Here is a 20,649-nt window from a genome sequence, read left to right on the forward strand (position 1 = left end):
CAATTTGCGTTTCTTCCTACAGCTTCAATCGCAACAGTCTTCGTCTACAGCACCTTAGTGTTACTCTAAAGCTGTTCTACAACAACTTGTCTACAGTACATCAGTGTTTCTCAAGTGCTGATCTACATTAGCTTTTCACCTACAAGATATCGGTGTTTTTCTACATCACATGGAACAGCAGCCCCCTCTGCTACAATAGAGCTTTCCAACAGGTTTACTTCACCATCGACTACCTCGGGATCACGGCCCTCTCCGCCCTCATTCATCATCACCAAGACAACCACCCCCCCTGCTCCTTTACCTCGACATCAAGACGACATCCCTCTACTCATTTCTTCGAGACGACAGCCTACCATCTGCCTTGGATTGTGGCCTTCTCCACCCTCTGAATTATCATAGGACAACATCCCTCTCTGCTCCTTCAAAGCCTCATACCGAGCTGTTGTACTGGATTTCATCATATATACACTCGTTTCATGCTGTGTTGATTTGCTCTACTCTCTCATACATATGGTCCTTCCGCCCTTTCGCCCTCACAATTAGTTTTGTGGCTCCACGGTTGTTTAACACACAACAATTTATAATTAGTTATCCGCAAAACCTCCGCGGTTGTTTAACATAGACAACCAATCCATATGTATTTAGTTATCTGAGAAACCTCCACGATTGTTTAATGTTCAAAGCACACGTTCACGGTTCTGTTACTCGTGCCAGAAAGCTTAACAATTCTTTAACAAAAGGCATAGTTTCATGCTCGTTAAAACGTATAAAAAACAAACCAAAGGATCTCACTTTCCTCTTGAGAGGAAGCACATTCATGATGGACAAGGGACCTTCAAGGGGTGTGACTATCTCGGAAGATGGACAATTTGCAGGAGCATTTCTTTGAACAATAGATTGCATTGGCTCTGATTCGTGGCAGACAAGATAAGCTAACGATACATGCAGAGCAAACCTTTTGGGCAGCATCGCTACAAGCACACAACGAAGCAAAACAACAGAACTGAATTGGATTGGAAGATTGTTGAATTAATAATCATAGACAGGTCACCCATCTTTAAAAATAGGACTACTTGTACCTATGAATGCTAGGGATAGATTTTGAATGTGTAAGCCGGCATTATAAACTAGCTAATAACACATTTTGTATGGAAGAAGAGTAGAGAGAGAGAGAGAGAGAGAGAGAAGAAAACTTCCAATCTGGAGCCAAGCTAATTAGAAGAGCGTCCAGCCAAAACCATATATGTAAGCCTGAGAAGCTTCTACAGAGTTACAACCAACTAATACTATGATACACGATCAGAAATTAAAATCATTTTGGATTACCAGCAAGCCTAAGGTTATCATGCTATACCGAAGCCATTTACAGAGCGGCCGTCACCCCAAAGGGCTTTATTGCAAGGAAGCCGGGGAAAATGCCTGGAAATGTATTGAGTGAGTCATTAGAAAGAATCAAACCCAGAATGAATTGCTTGGACGTTCCACTGTCAAAAGGTTAGAAATCGCCGTAAGTGCGCCACACCGCTCGAAATTCCTCCCGGAAAGTGTTTAACCTGGCCTTCAAATTTGGAGTTCGCAGACTTGAATGCAGAATAATACCTGCATAAGTCAACCCCAAAAAAAAAGGAAGAGAATAAACACAAGATTCACACATGAATGGATGCACGTGTTTGTGTGTGTCTCTCTCTGTGTATGTACATAAGCAAGCATACTTGTGTGTGCATGTGTGGGCTGTCTCTGTATGCATATGATTTAACATGCACGTCCTCACACATCAGTTGAACTAACTTGTGCTATAAATACAAACACACTTGCAATAGATAATCTCAACCTTAGTAATATACATGAAGTAAGCCATAGTGCAGCCATAATCTCAATATACATTTAGTAAGCAATAGTGCAACCACAATACAGACTTTGGCAGTTCAAGTCTTTACTTACATGCCAAGGCAATCGCCAATGCTCCAAATACAATTAGAAAAGCTGATGTCAAAAACCACACAAGGCAGGTAGCTGCGCAGAAACCCAAGTAGTAAGAAGCATGAGCAACAAATTCTTTCAAAGCTTGAACAAATCCATACTACAACTGCACAAAGCCACAAGCATCCAAACAGACCTGCAGCCATGACAACGACAACCAGTTTCCGACTTTGCCCACAGATGAATACGGCCCTTTTAGGTGCAGGGCGCCCTCGAATCACTGGCCTGCATAACACTTATGTTACTCAAAATGAAGCAGCTGCTCTCTAAAAGTGAGCAGCCAAACAGAAGAATGCTGCAATAGCTATAACACATCTTTGTAATCCTTTTGAGAAAATTCTAGACAGGCTTACATCATTGGGGGGCGCATCTTGGCAGCAAGTTGGGGTGATATACGCCTTACTGCTCTTGTCATCTTCTGACTTATACTCAGTGCAAAACTGCATAGTTAACGTGTCTGGTTAGTTCCAGCAGGAAAAAGCTTCGTGGAAAAACCTTCTGCATATCATAAAGATGAAAGACCAGAAGAAAGAGAGGACAAAGAAGAAGAAGATGGTAGCAGGAAGAAGAGGAGGGGAGAGGTCCATCATGATACATCATGCATGCATCATCCAGCTAAGGCCCAAATATTTCGGCGCATGCTAGTGGGCACCCAAATTGGGCACCATGGTGTGAAAAAAGGGGCTGAACCAAGAACAGGCACAAATGCACATTCCAAATAGGAATTGGCATTTCCTACGTGTAGGAACATGTTTCCTAGCCGTTTCCTTGTGAGGAACTATAATTTACCCGGTCAGGTGTGAGCACTAATTGGGTACCTTCTCGTAAATAAGTAACACTTCAAAACTTATGAAATGGAAACAGCAAAAGACAAAGACAATGCTACCCGACACTGAAACCGGATTTGCCATGAACAAAAGAAATGAATACATGTACCAAACAAAATTGTGTCGCAAAAGAATTCCATCGGTGTAACAACAATTCCCCACCTCTCACTGGAGCAAAGCAGCCACACAACTGGTGTTCCGGGTCCACACATGAGACTGGTGTGCCCGTACTAGCGCCTCCCTACCAATCGGTCACAAGCACCCCCCACGAGCACAAACAGGCCTTCTACTGGAGCAAAGCAGCCACACAACTGGTGTTCCGGGTCCACACATGAGACTGGTGTGCCCGTACTAGCGCCTCCCTACCAATCGGTCACAAGCACCCCCCACGAGCACAAACAGGCCTGTAGAAGGCACGAAACAGCTCCAAACAGCAAAAAGCAGCCAAGGGGGCTATCTAGGAACAATGAGCAAGGGCTTCCCAAGAACTTCTTGTACAACATGCATAAGGTCGGTGGCTTGACAACATGGCACCCCTCTAGGTGGTTCAGCTGGGCAATGAAATGAACAACAATCAACACATGGAGAGGGGCACCCTTCAAATGAGGATCACAAATATGCAGTCAGAATGCAATCAGGTGAGTGTAGCCCCTCTATGTGAGCAAAAACGATGGAGGGCTTGTGTGGAGCAAAAATGACGATTTAGCTTGCAGGGAGAAGGGAATGAATCGTGCATGTGATTTTTGGTTGTCTAAACCAACTCTTGCCACACTCTATGGCCACCAAGGTGCCCACCAGGCTGGGCCCTGGGCGCTTTAATAAGTTGTCTACTCAAATGTTAATGAGTGTCAACCTGCAAAGGTTATAAACCTTACAAAGCATTTTAGTAGATTAAATAAAAGGTCGATTCATTCCCTTCTCCCTACAAGCTAAATCGTCATTTTTCCTCCACACAAGCTCTCCATCGTTTTTGCTCACACAGGGGGCTACCCTCACCCAGTCGCAATTCCGACAGCATATCTATGATCCTCATCTGAAGAGCGCCTCTCTCCATGTGTTGATTGTTGTTCATTCCACTGCTCAGCTGAACCACATGTACGGGTGCCATGGTCATCAAGCCGCATGCCTTGTGCTGTACGGCCAGTTCCCGGGAATCCCTTGTTGATAGGCGAATGTTCCTAGAGGTCCCCCTTGGCTGCTTTTTGCTGTTTGGAGCTGTTCCGGGCCTTCTATGGGCCTGTTTGTTCTCATGGGTGGTGCTCGTGACCGACCAACAGCATCGCGTACACACTCTACTTCACCAACATACTCCATTGTTGCTTGGATTTGTGCACGAGAGTTTTCTCTGGTGCCAATTTCCATTTTCAGCACACTCCCCATCTCGTGAGGCTGCAACCCATGCGCTAGTACAAGCACACCAATGTTGTGTGTGAACCCAGAACGCCAGTTGCGTGATTGCTTCACTCCAGTGAGAGGTGGGGAATTGTTGGAAAACCTCTACAAGTTCTTCTCCGACAAACAATTTTGTTTGGTACATGTATTCATTTCTTTTGTTCATGGCAAATCCAACTTAAGTGCCTGTGGAACATTGTACAAAACAAAATACTCCAATAATATACTCTCCTTTTTTGTGGGGGGGGACATGCTTCTACCCATTGGCTAGCTTAGAGATTGAGTACGTGGCCGGATTTATGTGTTTGTAAGAGTTTTGGTGCTAGATCTTTGTAATATTGTCTAGGCACCCAATAAGTAGCCCAATGTGGACAGAGTTATTGGGTTATTGTGTGAACACGTGAAACCAATCCCGCCAAGTGGAAATAGACTCCGTTGGACACCCACACGCGTAATAGCACAACTTAAATATCACAATTTGAATGGACAACTTAATAACAACTGAAAACTAAAATGAAATGAAATGTTGATCAATGGACACTAGCACTGGGGCCGGAACGGGCCGACCCCCCCCTCAATATATGATATATTATTGGGAGTATTTAAAAGATACAATGCTCCATGGGTTCAATGAACCAGATGATGTCCATGTACAACTGAGATGAATACAGTTACCAAACAAGAGACTCGAAGTAGACGTTCGAAGGAGAGCAGTCCACTTGAGTAGTCTAGTCTCTAGAGTCCTGTGCCTTCACTGGAATCCGCAGAGAGCGCCCCGCTGGTGTTCCAAGACCACGCACAAACAGGCACTCCCGTACTAACGCCTGGCTCTCCTGATCTTGGCACCCATGGACCGTGGTTCTCCAGAAGCTTGGACTACCCGGCACTGAACGGGTGTTAACAACAGAGAGTATCCCTTATCAGATTTACATCAAAGTCCTTTACTTAAATCTCAATCCACTTACTTGTAGCTCACTAGTGGAAGACAAATACCCGAGGCGTCTAAGTGCAGCTGCTAGAGATGGACACCAGGGCGTAGCAGCCTACTGGCAAGAGGGAAGAGTACGCAGCCGCCTGGAGATCTGAGCGCAACCGCCTGCTGAATGGAGAAGAGGCCTGGGTTCAGTCGCCTAGCAGTCGTCAGCTAAGGGTGCGCAGCCGCCTGTAGAGGGAAGTGCAGCAACCTGCAAAGTGGAAGTGCAGCCACCTGAGGGCAAGCGGAGAAGAGATGATCGCCTGCACAGTCCTATCCAAGCTGGTGAGGTGGTCGTCAATAAGTAGGTATTGGAGAAGGCATACGTCCAACAGCTGGCCAGCCCCCCTAGCTTGCATGGAGGCGGCCAGTTCCAAGGTGGGGTGTGGGTAGGTGGCCATGCACCCACCCCCACACATAAGGGGTTCCCTTTACCCTTCTTGACTCAAACATGGGTGCCCAAAAATGGCTGCCCACCCTACCAAGGACACCAAGTAAGATTTGGGGAGGGTGTCCACTCATTAATGAGTGTGAACCTGCAACCTTATAAAAACAAAGGTTAAAAAGAATGCTATAAAATAAACAAGTGCAATACACTTACCACCTGTTCACACGCAACAAAACTCGTCAGAAGACAGAGCAAACTTCATGACTCACTAGCAGGAGTCCCCGCTCAGTAAGTGGCACGTCAAACAGGCAAACACAAAAATACAAGTCATGCAAAAACAGTTCCAAACATGCAAAACATGAATGCATGTGCAAACAGTATCATGGACATATCTCCCATTCATGGAACAAGTACTAAACATCTGTCGGGCACAATGATGGCACGACAAAAAACATAAATCCCGGTCTTCCTATGGAGTGACAGTCCCATAGGTAAGACACAGATCCAGGCACGAGCCTCCCTATGGAGTGACAGTCCCATAGGCAAGACACGGCACAAATACCGGCTCTTCCATGGCGTGACAATCCCATGGATAGAACACAGTCCAGGTCATACACGGGTGGCACCAGTCTGGCTCCCGTCCATGTTATGCAAAAATACTGGCCCCTTCACATGAGACACCAGCCTGGCCTTAAGTGAACGAGACAAAAATCTGGAGATGGACCAAATGGTCGGCCAATTGGTGACAACACACCTAGTTGGACAAATCTTTGATTAGGTGCTAATCGCAATCAATCAACTCATAAACATGCTTTCGCAAGCACCCATGTTACATTGGTATCAGAGTGATAGGTTTTTGATGGTAGAAAGACTGCAAATTCTCTCTCTCATAAGGGCGTGGAGATCCATCGCAAAGAACCTCATTATGATCTCCATTTTCACTCAGGTTTGCGTTTTTTTAATCACGTCTGCGTTTTGCAAGTTATCTACCAAATAGCTCTTGTGTGTGCAAGGGGCGCTCAGCCAAAGGGAAAGAAGGAGGGCCAAATGCACCAAGGCGGCCAAACCAAGCAAGCAAGCAAGCAAGCCTTTTGGTGCTTCAAACACAGCCAGACACGAGTGGAAGAAGGGGCATTAGGGGGGTCCTATGGTGGGCACTCAAAGGCCAGATCTGGGAGAGTATAAGGGCAGCCATATTCACAAAAAAACGCAGCCTAAGCACGCTGCAAACATCACATGTTGTTGACTTGACATCTGTCTCTAGAGCCTTGCATCACCTACAACTACTTAATACAGCCGCTACCGTCTCTCGAGGATTGCCGCCTAAGAATGTGTTGTTGACGCCTCTGTTGTTGCTAATGCCGTCTCGCTGCCGATAGCCACCTGAGAGATATCACAGCCTACTGGCATTGTGTAGACTTGTTTGTTGTTGCTGCACCTGAGCTTAACGATGTTGGGGTAAAGGCATTATGCCCACCCTTATAGTGTGTACTAGCCCATAAGTTATAGTACATAGTACACTTAGTACTTTTAATGTACTAAGTGCACTATGTGTACTAGTGCAAATATACATGTGTGATAGGGGAGTCACACACTCACATTTGATGAGTTGACTTATCCCCACATGTCTCTCTCTCTCTCCCTTCTTCTCTCTGTGTATGTCTCCCACATGAAACCCTAATTCTCATCTCCCATCAACTGGTATCAGAGCCACGGTTGTGTCTGTGTGTGTGCGGGTGTGCGGAGTTGTCTTCATCGTGAAGAAGAAGCTCGGCTATGGAGCCTTGAGCTTGGCACAAGCAGAGGAGCTTTCTGGTGCTTAGCAAGGAGCACATGCGCTGCAAGTTTCCTATGCGTGTGAGCATTGGAGACAGCGCTGGACTTTAGGCAGCGTGAGCAAAGCACAAGGCGTTGGGCGTCAGACTCCTGGCCACAAGGCGTAGCAACGCACACTACAGGGCAGCAGCGCTCGCAGTAGTCGCAGGCAGGTGGGCGGAAAGAGAAGGAGGCGGGCGACCATTTTTGCGTTGAATCAGTTGAAGGCAAACGTGGGCGACGTGCGGGAGAGGTTTCGTTTCCATCGTCGCCGACTCGATAGCGTAACTCGCCTTACGCGGGCTCCTGGCATGCGAAGTACAATGACTTCGCCTACATCTACGCATCTCGTCGTCATCGGCAAAAACTCACACAACGCCTCCATCTCTGCCTCAACCTGCGCTTGAGAAATAAGCTCTCGCATGTAGGCATGCGCACCATCCTGCAACCCTTTGTTGCTGACCTGAGTCGAGTCAGACTTCTGCAGCACGCCTGAAGGGAGAAGATATCAAGCACACACGACAATTCTATGAGAGCTTCGATAGATTGAGCGACATATGTAGCCTGCACAGTTTTTCAGCAGCAGCAGCATCAATACAGCAGCAGCAAATTCAACGCCCCTTTTTTGAAAAAAACAAAAACAAAAATTTCAGAGGTACATGCTTCAATTTTTTTTTGGGATTTGCAATTGAGCAGGTACAATTATCAATTGAGCAAATACAGGTGCCAAATTGCTCAAATTTTGAGCAAAATTAGCAAAATTGGGTGACATTGGTCACATTCAGAGTCAATTTGCAGGAAATTGGATGTCAGAATTTGGGGCTTTTGATGTAATTGTGCCATTGGGCATTCATACATGCTGTATGATGTGAGCAATCTCACATTTGGGGCAAAATTGCAGGAAATTGCAGTGCAAATCAAGGGGCTTTTGTGTCAATTGGATTGATTTGCATGCAGGCACTGGCATTTGATGCTTTGGGCAATGTGTTGATGCCTGTCAAGCACTCAATGTGCCTGTAAATCAAGGGGCTTTTATGTATTGGATGTATATGTGGCCAGGGGGAAGCACTGTGCCCCCACAAGAAAGCTCTTGGACAGAAAGATGCTCAGTTAGAGCTTATGCATACAGATGTATGTGAGATGCCTCAGCTTTCTTTGGGAGGGGCAAAATATTTTGTCTCTTTTATTGATGATGCCACACGCAAGGTGTGGGTTTATCCTCTTCGTTTGAAGAGTGATACATTCTCAGTGTTTCAGAAGTTTGTTGCTCTTGTTGAGAATCAAACTGGCAAAACACTGAAGGCTTTGCGTTCCGACAATGGTGGAGAGTATATGTCCAAACAGTTTCAAGACTTTTGTGATGCTAAAGGCATCAAGAGGGAGCTCTCTACTCCTTATGATCCTCCACAAAACGGGACAGCAGAGAGGATGAACAGGACCATTCAGGAGAAGGTCCGTTCTATGCTGTCACATACTGCGTTACCTCATGGTTTTTGGACTGAAGCTGTTATGACAGCCGTTCCTCTTATAAACAGGTCACCTAACACGAGGCTTGGTGGGAAAGTGCCAGAGGAAGTATAGACAAGGAAGCCTCCGTCCTACAAGCACTTGAGAGTGTTTGGTTGCGTTGCGTGCGTGCACATACGCAGGGAAATGCGCACCAAACTTGATCCTAAGTCTCACAAATGCATATTCTTAGGATATGGTGACAGAGGTGAAATGGGGTATAGACTTTGGGATCCAGTGAATAGAAAGATTATACGCAACAATGATGTCATTTTTTATGAAACATGCATGTATAAGGAGCCTGCAAGGCAAAAGGAGCCTGGCAGAGTCATCTTTGATGATGATGGACATCATGGACAACAACCAAGGGCTGTAAATCAGCCATTACAGCAGCAAAACCAGCCCTTAAATGGTGCTGAAAATGGTCCAAATGGACAGCCAGACATGGCAGAAGATATCCCTATGGATATCCCACAGTTAGAGGAGCTACTGGGCATGATCTTTCAACCTTATGGCATGGAACAGGAGCCACCAATAGGTGATATGCAGGCTGGACAGCAACCTGCAAATGATGGTCATTGGGTACGGAGGTCCACAAGACCCTCCAGAGCCCCTGACAGGTTTGTTCCAGGGGTTGACTACTTGATGCTCACTGACTGTGGGGAGCCCTCATGTTATAAGGAGGCTTTACAGAGGGCAGACAAGGCTCTTTGGGAGCGTGCTATGAAGTCAGAGATGGATTCTCTGCACAAAAATGGAACATGGAAGTTGGTGCATTTGCCTACAGGCAAGAAAGTTTTGCCATGCAAGTGGGTTTACACGCTCAAAGTTGCACCTGATGCAAAGCCAAGATACAAAGCCAGGTTAGTGGCTAAGGGCTTCAAGCAGGAATATGGTGTGGACTTTGATGAGATCTTCTCTCCAGTGGTCAAAATGACCACACTTAGAGCTGTATTAGCTTTGGTTGCTCATGATGATCTGGATTTGATTCAGATGGATGTGAAGACTGCTTTTCTTCACGGTGATCTCCATGAGGAGATATATATGCAACAGCCAGAGGGTTATGCAGTGAATGGAAAGGCGAAGCTTGTATGCAAGTTGAAAAAGAGTCTTTATGGGCTCAAACAGGCACCAAGGGAATGGTATCATAAATTTGATACATTCATGAAATCCCAGGATTTCAGGAGAAGTGACATAGATCATTGCTTATACACCAAGAAAGCTTTGGATGGCAGTCTATTGATCCTCATCTTGTATGTTGATGATATGTTGATTGCCGGGAAATCTCGTAAAGAGATGGATGCCTTGAAGAAGAGGCTGCATCGAACCTTTGATATGAAGGATTTGGGTGATGCAAATCACATCTTGGGTATGCGGATACTTCGGGACAGAAATCAACATGTGTTGTATTTGTCTCAGAAGGAATACATTGGCAAAGTCTTGCAGAGGTTCAATATGGATGGGGGGAAGAAGACTAGTACTCCTTGGCCTCCATATGTGAAACTCACTGCTATGGACAGCCCACAGTCGGATAGTGACAGGGCTGATATGGCCAAGATTCCGTATGCTTCAGCTTGTGGCAGTCTCATGTATGCCATGGTTGCTACTAGGCCGAACATTGCATTTGCAGTGGGAGTGGTTTCTAGATACATGGCCAAACCTGGCAAGAAGCATTGGGAAGCAGTGAAAGGTGTCATGAGATACCTGAAGGGCACACAGGATATGTGCATTTGCTTTGGCAAACAGGATGCATTAGTGCATGGTTACACGGATTCGGATTATGCCGGTCATCCAGATAACCAGAAGTCTACTACCGGTTATGTGTTTACATTCACAGGAGGTGCTGTGTCATGGATATCCAGGATGCAGAAGTGCACTGCCTTATCTACTACAGAGGCCGAGTATATTGCAGCCACAGAGGCTTGCAAGGAGGCATTATGGCTATCTCGGTTAGTGGTTGATTTGGGTTATACAGGGGATATTCCATTGTTGCATTGTGACAGTCAGAGTGCCATCCAGTTGGCAAAGAACCCTGTCTTTCATGCAAAGACAAAGCATGTGGATGTGAAGTATCACTTCATCAGAGAGGTGATAGAGAACAAGCAAATTCAGCTTGTTAAGATTCATACGGATGACAACCCGGCTAATCTGTTGACAAAGAGTTTGCCTCCAGAGCGGTTTGCTCATTGCAGACACTTGATGGGCATTGGATGAGGCTAGTTTCAGCCTTGATATGGCCTTGTATATTATCATGTACATGCTGTTTTTTTCTTTTCCTTCATTTAAGGGCACTTTGCCTTTAAGTGGAAGGTTGTTGGGATAAAGGCATTATGCCCACCCTTATAGTGTGTACTAGCCCATAAGTTATAGTACATAGTACACTTAGTACTTTTAATGTACTAAGTGCACTATGTGTACTAGTGCAAATATACATGTGTGATAGAGGAGTCACACACTCACATTTGATGAGTTGACTTATCCCCACATGTCTCTCTCTCTCTCCCTTCTTCTCTCTGTGTATGTCTCCCACATGAAACACTCTCATCTCCCATCACGTGACCAAACCATGTTCCCAAAAGAGATACAAGTTAGGATCAACTGATCTCTGAAATCCTATATGTAGAAAGAAGGAATCAATCTTTTGATTCCAAGCCCTGGGAGCCTACTTAAGACCATACAAGGCCTTCCGCAACCTATAAACCATCCCCTTTGATTCCCGAAACCTCAAAGCCTGGAAGCTGCTCAACATACACCTCCTCCTGCAAATCACCATTAAGGAACACAGATTTTACATCCATCTAATATACGAGCCACCACTGGGAAGAGGCAAGGACAAGAACTGTCTGAATCGTGGTCATTCTCATTGTCGATACAAAGGTATCCTCATAGTCGATGCCAGGCCGCTGAGCATAGCCCTTAGCCACAAGTCTGGCTTTGTGCCTGTCCACCGACCCATCGGACGTATACTTGGTCTTAAAGACCCACTTCATCAAGGTGGTACCAAACGTTATGTACTGTACGGATCCATACGTACTGTACGTTGTTTGGTACGGAAAAAAATTTTAAGGTACGTAAAAATACGTACCATTGGTAAAAATAAATAAAATCTTAGAAATTTCAGCCACCTACATAAAATTTCAGCCACCTACATAAAATTTCAGTCCATGTCCACATTGACATATAAAACTTTCGAAATAGAGACACAACAACGTCACAAACCTACTAATTCAAAAGTGAGAAATTAGAATCACAAGTCGTCAATCATACTTAATAAGTTAATCATACTTAATTCAAAAGTGAGAAATTAGAATCACAAGTCGTCAATCATACTTAATAAGTTAATCATACTTAATACTTAATACTTATTACTTAAGACAAGTCACATTGTCACAAGTGAGTCGTCCACAGATGGTGGGCTAAATACATAAAATCTCAGAAATTTCAGCCACCTACATAAAATTTCAATCCATGTCCACATTGACATATAAAACTTTCGAAATAGAGACACAACAACGTCACAAACCTACTAATTCAAAAGTGAGAAATTAGAATCACAAGTCGTCAATCATACTTAATAAGTTAATCATACTTAATTCAAAAGTGAGAAATTAGAATCACAAGTCGTCAATCATACTTAATAAGTTAATCATACTTAATACTTAATACTTATTACATAAGACAAGTCACATTGTCACAAGTGAGTCGTCCACAGATGGTGGGCTAAGGCTCTGAGAGAGAGAGAGAGAGAGAGAGAGAGAGAGAGAGAGAGAGTTATGTTGCTGCCTTGGGGGCCTGAGCAAGGGTGGGTGAGTTATATTGCCAGCCGTACTGGGCGCCAGTGGTGAACAGAGAGGGCGGCTACGCACAGAGGTGCGAAGCGAACAGGGGCGGTGAGGGCAGAGGCGAACTGAGGCGGCGGTGAGCAGGGGGCGGCCCAGGGAGAAGGCGGCGGCAACAGTAGCAAAGAGAGAGAGAGAGAGAGTGGACTGTAGAGAGGAGAGAGCATGGCGGCTAGCTCTTACCGGAAGGTTGAGGTCGTACCGCCTCCAGAGTCCAGACGCAAGACGCAGACACAAGCACGCCCAAAAAAAACGTACGGATCAATCCGTACCTGCGGATCCCCGTACGGTACGGATGGGATCCGTACGTACGTTTTGATCCTACCTTGCACTTCATACAAATAACGGACCGTTTTGACAACCTCAGAACCAACTCCCAAGTTTTATTCCTCTATGGCATCCAGTTCCACTTGCATGGCTTTCCTCTAAGTCTCTTTAGAAAGAGACTCCTTAACAGAAGTGGGCTCTTTGTCCCGAATGATACAAGACATCAAAGCATAGTTTACCTGTAACAGCTCCTCTGAATGACTTTTGTCATGATCTCTGTGCGATCTTCTAGGTCCATCCTCTGTGGTCCACTCGAAGGGAAGCTCCATAACACCCGACTCTCGAATGGTGTCTAGCAACCACTTTGGTAATCAAACAGAACACCGAGCCTCCTGCTGCTACTGCTGGGACTCATCTCCAACTTTGGGCTCAACCTCTACAACGGACTGAGGCTGTCTAGTTGGAACAATAGACTCGGAATCATCCTCATACTCATCTCGTTCTCCAAGATATGGCGGCTCATCAACAGTGGAAGCTGGAACATGCTCATCAAAGACAACATCTCTGCTGACAACCATCTCATTCTGCTCTGGGTCATATAGCCTGTAGCCTTTGGAAAGCGGGTTATATCCCACAAATACAAGCTTCTGGGACTTCGAGTCAAGCTTCCCCCTCTACTTCTTCGGAATGTGAACATAGGCATCACTCCCAAACACACGAAAATGGAAGACATCTGGTTTCTTGCCAAAATAAGCCTCAAATGGAGTCATCTTGGTACTGAAGTCGTCGGAGATCGGTTGAGGATATGGACAACCGTAGCCACAACCTCTCCCCAAAGTCGACAAGGAAGATCACGATGCTCCAACATCGTCCTCACCATCTCCACCACGGTCCATAGTCACATGAAAACGCGTTTCTGGAGTGAGGAACCCCGAAACGCAAGAAACATTTCGAAACGTTTCAGAAACTCCTAATTTTTTTGATTTCTCAAAAAAAAATGTTTCTCAAAATGTTAAAAGTTCCTCTTGTTTGGAACTTTAGCAATGCAAAATTATATAGAGAAAAAACCGAAACCTTGGCATTTCTTAGCCGAAGACCGAAACGTTTTGCCACGAAACCCCAAAAACCCTGAAACATTTCTGGTGACTATGCCACAGTCTGGTTCTTACGCTCAACTACTCCATTCTTTGAAGGTGAACCTATATTGGCCAGCTCCCGCTTGATGCCATGTTCCGCACAAAAGCATTAGAAGAGAATTCTCCTCCTTTGTCAGCCCTAAGAGTCTTAACCTACAAGACAGACTCCTTCTCCACCATAACATGCCACTCCTTGAACTAAGCAAAGGCTTGGTCCTTCTGGGAAAGAAAATAAACCCATGAAAATCTGCTACAATCATCAACAAGCAACATAAAGTACAAAGAACCTCCCAAGGATGGGGTCTGCATAGGTCCACACAAGTCAGTGTGTACCAATCCAAAGGTTTTGAAGCCTGTCTAGTAGCCTGCTTCAGAAAAAATTCCCTGTGCTACTTACCACGAATGCAAGAACTACAATGTCCCTGCCTGCTGTCAACATCTCGCAAGCCATCCACCATCTGGTCTCGGAAAGCCCGCCATAGCGCATCCACATTCAAGTGAAAAATGAGACAAGTGGTGTGGAAAACAAAACGCAGAAGTGTAGAGAGAGAGAAGCTGTATAAACTATGCTATATACACAAGATCCAATACAATATGAAGTGGGGGACCAAGGGTGGTATTTATACCACCCTCTAGTGCTGGTCGGCCAGCCTAAAAGCAGCCGAGAGTAATACTAAATGTCCAGATTGAGAGAAAAGCCAGTCGGCCAGCACAAATCCAATCGGCAAGGACAAGAAGAGTCGGCCAGCAACAAAGGGCCCCCACGACAAAAACAAGGAGAAAAAACACAAAAAAATGGAAAAAAATGGGAAAAGCTCATGGGCGGGCACACCCACAACAAAGGCCCTCACTGAGCGATATGTAAAGATAGGAGATGACTGCTAATAGTATACTAGCACAAATATGCTAATTTAGAATAATGTTATGTATATCAAAGTGACTATGTGTGACATGCAAGCAAAAGCTGATCTGATTAACAATAAGCAGATGCTTATGGTTGGCAAGAGGTTGAAGCACTACCATTTTGATCTATTCAATAATATTGCCCGTGCTCATCACATAGCTTCTAGGATGCCCTACATAAAATTATCCTCACCCTACTTGATAAGGGACTCAAGAACTAGGATAGCCACAAACTCCAGTATGTGCTGGTCCTCGGAGAATGACCTGTGGAGCTACTCTAACTCTACCACAGCAGACATTAGCAACACCTCAGGATACTCCACCAGTCTACACTCTCATCTTGGGGCAACAATCTCCTCGACCACTTCCAACATCGGAAGCTTTCGGGCATACTCAAAAACTCCCTTCTGCTATGGTTCAACCACAGGTGAATTCTCCACTTCTATGCCTTGGTCTACAATCTCTGCAGTTGTCAGTGCTTGCAACTCGTGTCTGGATTCTGAAACTCTCTCACACTCGACACACTACCTTTGTCTTTCCCTAGCAAAGACCTCGCATTTCTCTAACTCTCACCCTCTCACAAACTTTTTTGGTTCCCATCAAGCGATCACGACTCACCAGAGAAGAGACAACCCAAATGTTGCAAATGAGCCCGTGCCGCTCTGGCACCATGCACCTGGGTAGTCACTAGAAAGAAAGTTCTACTAACGTCTATAAAAGACCAAAGGGTCTATGAGACTACAAGTGTAACAATACGCCCATGAAGTGACTGAATCATGGAAAATCATTTTTTTAAAACCCCAACTAGAGCTGAAAGAAAAAAAAGCCGTGTAAAAGACAATGGTACAATGATACAATGTGATGGGATCAAACTGGATCCTTGGCATCTATGGCTGTATAAAGGCTCTCCACATACACTGCCTGTGGAGGGGCGTTGCCACATTCCCGTGCGGCGTGTCTCTGGAAGATTTGTCAGACATGAAGCTGTAGAGTGGAGCATCTCCTTAGACCAGTGGCCATGGGTCTTCGAGCATATAGCTCACTACACCTGGATCATAGTAACATGGGACGCGAAATGGGGACGGGGAACGAGGACGGAAAAGATTGAGAATGGCCATTCCTTGTGACTATAGAGTGACATGGGACGGGAATGGGAATGGGAAGATGCTGCCATCCCCAACATTCCCAAGCCTAAAAATGCCCATTCCCTGTGACTATGACCTGGATCGCTCCGTCTAGGGAGACGCCCGTGAGATGGGGTGGCACATGTACCAGCATGTGCTGTTTGTTTGTGGGGATGGCACAATCTCTTCAAAGAGTCTGATGTCCCCGCCCCCACAAATCTAGACCCTCCACCTGTCAATTGGACATCCAGGACATCCTCAAATGCCATAGAGATGTACCACCACAGTAGGTGAACATTGCTCCCTTGTACACCATTCAAGAGGAGGAGGATGAGCTTTGACACTCCTTTTTTGTATACACGGGCTCACGTAGTATGTGGGCATGTTTTATTTAGATGTTTCTTTTTGACATCCAGTTATTCATGGATCATTTGTACTCACTTTCATTCTCATAGACCCTTTGGCTTAACCAAAATCGCAATGAATGCAGTAAGAAGCTGACCTCCTTTAAAAAAAAGTTTTCACTAACCACGCCCTTTTCGGCATGGTTACATAGGAAAGAGCTGAGTTTCTAACAACAAACAAGGACGACTTGGGTGTGTGACGAGGCTGTAAGGGGGTATCTGAGAACCATATAGCCACCTTAGCCCCACATCAAGTGTTGGAATTATCTATATTTGATAGATATTTTGATCAGCTGTCATCACAGCAACGGCAGGAAGTACCTGTCATTCAAACATGCTACGCACAGTGCAGCCATGATCATGGCAAAGAGAGCCAGTGGGTTCCTCAAGAAGCCAATTCCTGCATTGCAATGAAGAAAACAAATAGTGAGAAAAACATGCATTAGAAAGGGTAGAAGCAATGTGTTGTAAAGTGCCAGATCTGACCTAAAAACTCACCAAGGATGACTGCGAGCAGTATGAAATAGTTTGTTCGATAGCTGTAATGAAAGGCAAGGCAAGACAGATCAGGGGAAAAACAAAAAAAAACCCTGATACTAATGCAGCGCCCTGTAACCCTAACCCTGACCGTAATCCTAACCTAGCCCTAAAACTTGGCCCAGATTGAAAGAAGAGAAAAGCAGCACTTACTAGTAAAGATTGCATTTGCTTCGGCTTTCCCACTTCGCAATGCTTCTAGGCACAGTAAATTTTGCGAAGAACTCTGCCAAAGGCCGGGGGGGTAACGTCCAATCCACTTCCTGCAGCGCATCCACAAGCTCCCCCACAGTCACGTTACCCCAATCCATGGTGCAAGCTTACACTGTGCACCAACGGGCTCTGCCTCTCGATAAGAAAACAGGGACGATTGAAGCCTTGGACTTCTCCACCGCGCTGTAGATCCGTAAGCGCTACGCACAGCGTAAGAGCACCTTCTTTGCTCTTCAGGACTAAAAATTTTGTCAGGGTTGGAAATTTTTTCTGATATATAGGTGAAAAACCTCCATATGCATTTTTTAGGGTGTATTGAAGGGTACTCAAAATATAGATTCTGCCAATCTTGCACTAATGCCAATCTTGCATTAGTGCAGTGGCAAGCAAGGAGTTTGATTGTTAGGGTTCAAATCTTTCCTTGAACAAGCGATGGCATTTACTCTTTGTGAGTAGTGTACTTTTAAATTTCCAGCTAAGCCAAAATATAGATTGGAGCCCAATATCTCTAAGTAAGGTGGCACATGCACTATCGCTAAGCTATAGCCTACAATAAGTTGTAATAATGTAATTATGGATGGATTGTGTCACATGCTAGCATTTTTTAGAAGGTAGTATATCAATAAAAATGAGTAGGTTTTTCCTAACTAAATATATTGATGGAGCTATTTCATGGATGATGTTTTCGACAAAACATATCAATGGAGTTGCTTCATAGAGAAAGTTTTTTTTGAGAGGAGGCTAACGGGCTTAGTGGAAGGTTTACATGTGTTTCTAGTCATGGCGACGATGGTGGTGACTCAAAAAGGAGAATATTTGAAGTGGTGGCATGTGTAGTAGCGTTGGAGCATTATGGAAAATTGTGAAGACTTTTTTACAAAGGCCTTAATGGTGCCCAATTCAGGTTATTAATAACCAGGCTATTAACTACAAGGAAGTTGGCACTAGGCTCAGGATGGTCATGCGGGTTGAACATATGAGATTTTGGGTGGGGTTGGTGGGTTTGTTGTGGGCTAGAGGTGTTAAGTGGCACTAAGAAGAGGCATAGAAGGTGCTTAGTGGAGTACAGTGGAGGTGGTTGCCTTAGGCAGCTTGGAGGAGGTGTTGAGACCAAGAGAAAGCGGATGGAGGGTGGTTTAGAAGGCCCATAGAAGAGACTATTATGGGAATATATTTTAAGCCCTCTTAAAAATATTATTCTACCCTCTTAGATAATTCGGGGACACTTGGATTATCTTTGCGTCATGCCAAATTATGTTAATATCATGGGTGATGCCATTATAAATATTAATAAGTTTGGTGGATATTAACGTATGTTGGGGTCTCCAATGTTTGCTTCAGTTGGTCCGTTATGTAGGGATAATTCCTGGGTTACTTACGCCTGGAAAACATGTGTGTGATGATGGTTTGTATGCTTATGGAATATTTATTTAACCAATTTATTGTTGGTTATTTTATAGGTGAAGAGGATTCCGAGGATTGAAGAGAAGTTGCACAAATTTATTACTTGGCACACCATTTTTGTAAACAAGCTTTGTATATACATGTGCTAGCTTGTGCACATTTTGATTTATTTTGGAAAAGCCATAGTTTATCAAGCATAGACTTGATCTTTAATATTTTGTAAAGCGTGATATGCTTTAAACCCAAGCCTCAATTTATGGGCACTCTATTTTTGAAGATAAGAGAGTGCCATGCAAGAAAAGCACCTTTTTTATTTTTGGAGGCTATGGCCTAAATTGGAATAAAGCATCTCGTAAATATTCATGTGTAGGGGAAATAGGCCATACACACATGAGGGGGGATGATTGCACCCAATCTTGGAGTCGTGCTTTGTGAGCTAAGTATTTTTATTTATTTTTTCTCTTAATTATTAAATATATTGAGTGTGGTGTTTGATGAATTATTTGAATTAAATCAATTCTTGCAAGTTTATTTAAATTCTATCTCCCTAGAAATTTAGATCCGTGAACAGAGACAAGCACCATGGAAGGTGAAGAAAAGAGGTAGAATCGTTGGACTGGGAAAAGGGTGAGGAGTTGGCTGCTTGTTGGGAGGTGTAGGAGATTCTGTGGCCATAGAAGTAGTCATGGATGGAGAGGAGGTTGGGTTGGACTAGAAGGTTGATATGGTGCCAGCACAACAAACACAAGGTGACTATGATGAAGGTATTAGCTAGATGTTTCTTCTGGGAGCTAGGAGGGCAGCTTACTTGGTTGCATAGATGGTGTATATGTGGACACTTGTGTGTTGCAGTGGAGAAGGCCTGAATGTAAGCAAATTCATGCCTTGACCATTGGACCCAAATAAGAAGATGGAGAGGAGGTTGGGTTGGATGACTAGAAGGTAGCTTAACCATAGTTCTTCTACTAGGGAACAGTTGTTGAAAAGGCCTTTGGGATCTTCAATGTGGTTTGGTTGGGGTAGTGCCAAGGCTTATACTGCTTCCTTTGTGGGCTTGTAGAAGGAGGTAGATCTTTAAACTCAATGTGTTAAGGCTATACGGGCATTTCTCCTTCCCTTGGTTACTTAGTGTGTTCTTCAGCCTTGTGCAGTTCCTATGTAGAGTTTTCCATCCAGTGGCCTTATATCTTATAAGCTTTATTCTGAGCATTTGCAACTCCTCCAATGCCCTTATGCGGTCATCCTTGACCTGCAATTACATTAGCATATCCTTAGTTTTTTGATCGAGGGCTCTTTGCATTTTGTCTACTTTAACTTGTATCTCATCCGTCCTAGATCATGATTATGCAAGATTACCATTACTGATTATCTGGTTCTTTTATTGAATAGTTCTATTAGATCTAGAGAGATGGTCATCTAGCATGGCTATTTTCTGTGTGAGCTCAGTGGATACGTTTTCCTTATTTCTACCTCCGCTTTCAATTGTTACATCTGATCTTAAGAACAATTCTTTTGATGCAGAGGGTCTTGGATTCTTATGCATGTTTATGCTCTACATCGTGTGCATCTTTCAAAGCATTCTTGTATATTTACACCTTTGCTTCTACATGTGATTGCAAAAGCTGTAGTGTATTGTAGATTATGGCCTTTGCACACCCCTCGTCTACTTTCAGGATTGGCACAGTTGTATAATCCATATCATTAGTTTTTTCCAGCAAACTGGGCTATCTGCATGGCATTATCTGAAAGTTTGAAAATTTTCCCTTCTATTTGCAATTGCATGAAGACTATAGAAGGAGTGGCTCGACTTTATGTCAGTGGTGTTTGTGTTGGATGATGTGCAATAGGTTGCGGTGCTAATGTAGCTTACTGATGTTCTTCTACCTTAGGCTCAGTTTCCCTATTTTCTTCTACCTTGTCTTTACCTTTCTCATTTCCTAC

At 44.4% G+C, this 20,649-nt stretch overlaps 1 protein-coding gene across 1 annotated transcript; it reads right to left on the reverse strand.

Annotated features, from left to right (window-relative positions):
* Positions 1 to 1,184: 1,184 nt before the first annotated feature.
* On the reverse strand, positions 1,185 to 17,616 carry LOC147606236 (PRA1 family protein A1-like). Its single transcript, XM_086792639.1, has 7 exons — positions 17,245 to 17,616; positions 17,053 to 17,093; positions 16,876 to 16,954; positions 2,334 to 2,420; positions 2,117 to 2,205; positions 1,942 to 2,013; positions 1,185 to 1,599 (listed from the first exon to the last, which is right to left on the reverse strand). The coding sequence occupies exons 1-7, from the start codon at positions 17,400 to 17,402 to the stop codon at positions 1,496 to 1,498; spliced, it is 630 nt and encodes a 209-aa protein (XP_086648765.1). The 5' UTR covers positions 17,403 to 17,616; the 3' UTR covers positions 1,185 to 1,495.
* Positions 17,617 to 20,649: the final 3,033 nt, after the last annotated feature.

This window comes from Cibotium barometz, chromosome 58 (assembly GCF_041138505.1).
Source record: "Cibotium barometz isolate CiBa-2024 chromosome 58, ASM4113850v1, whole genome shotgun sequence".
NCBI classification, from domain to species: Eukaryota; Viridiplantae; Streptophyta; class Polypodiopsida; order Cyatheales; family Cibotiaceae; genus Cibotium; species Cibotium barometz.

Coding starts and splice junctions, on each gene's coding strand:
- LOC147606236 (XM_086792639.1), bottom strand. CDS start 17,402: ATGGATTGGGGTAACGTGACTGTGGGGGAGCTTGTGGATGCGCTGCAG. Junction 2,206..2,333: donor AAGATGCGCCCCCCAATGAT/GTAAGCCTGTCT, acceptor AGTGTTATGCAG/GCCAGTGATTCGAGGGCGCC. Junction 1,600..1,941: donor ATTGGCGATTGCCTTGGCAT/GTAAGTAAAGAC, acceptor TGACTTATGCAG/GTATTATTCTGCATTCAAGT.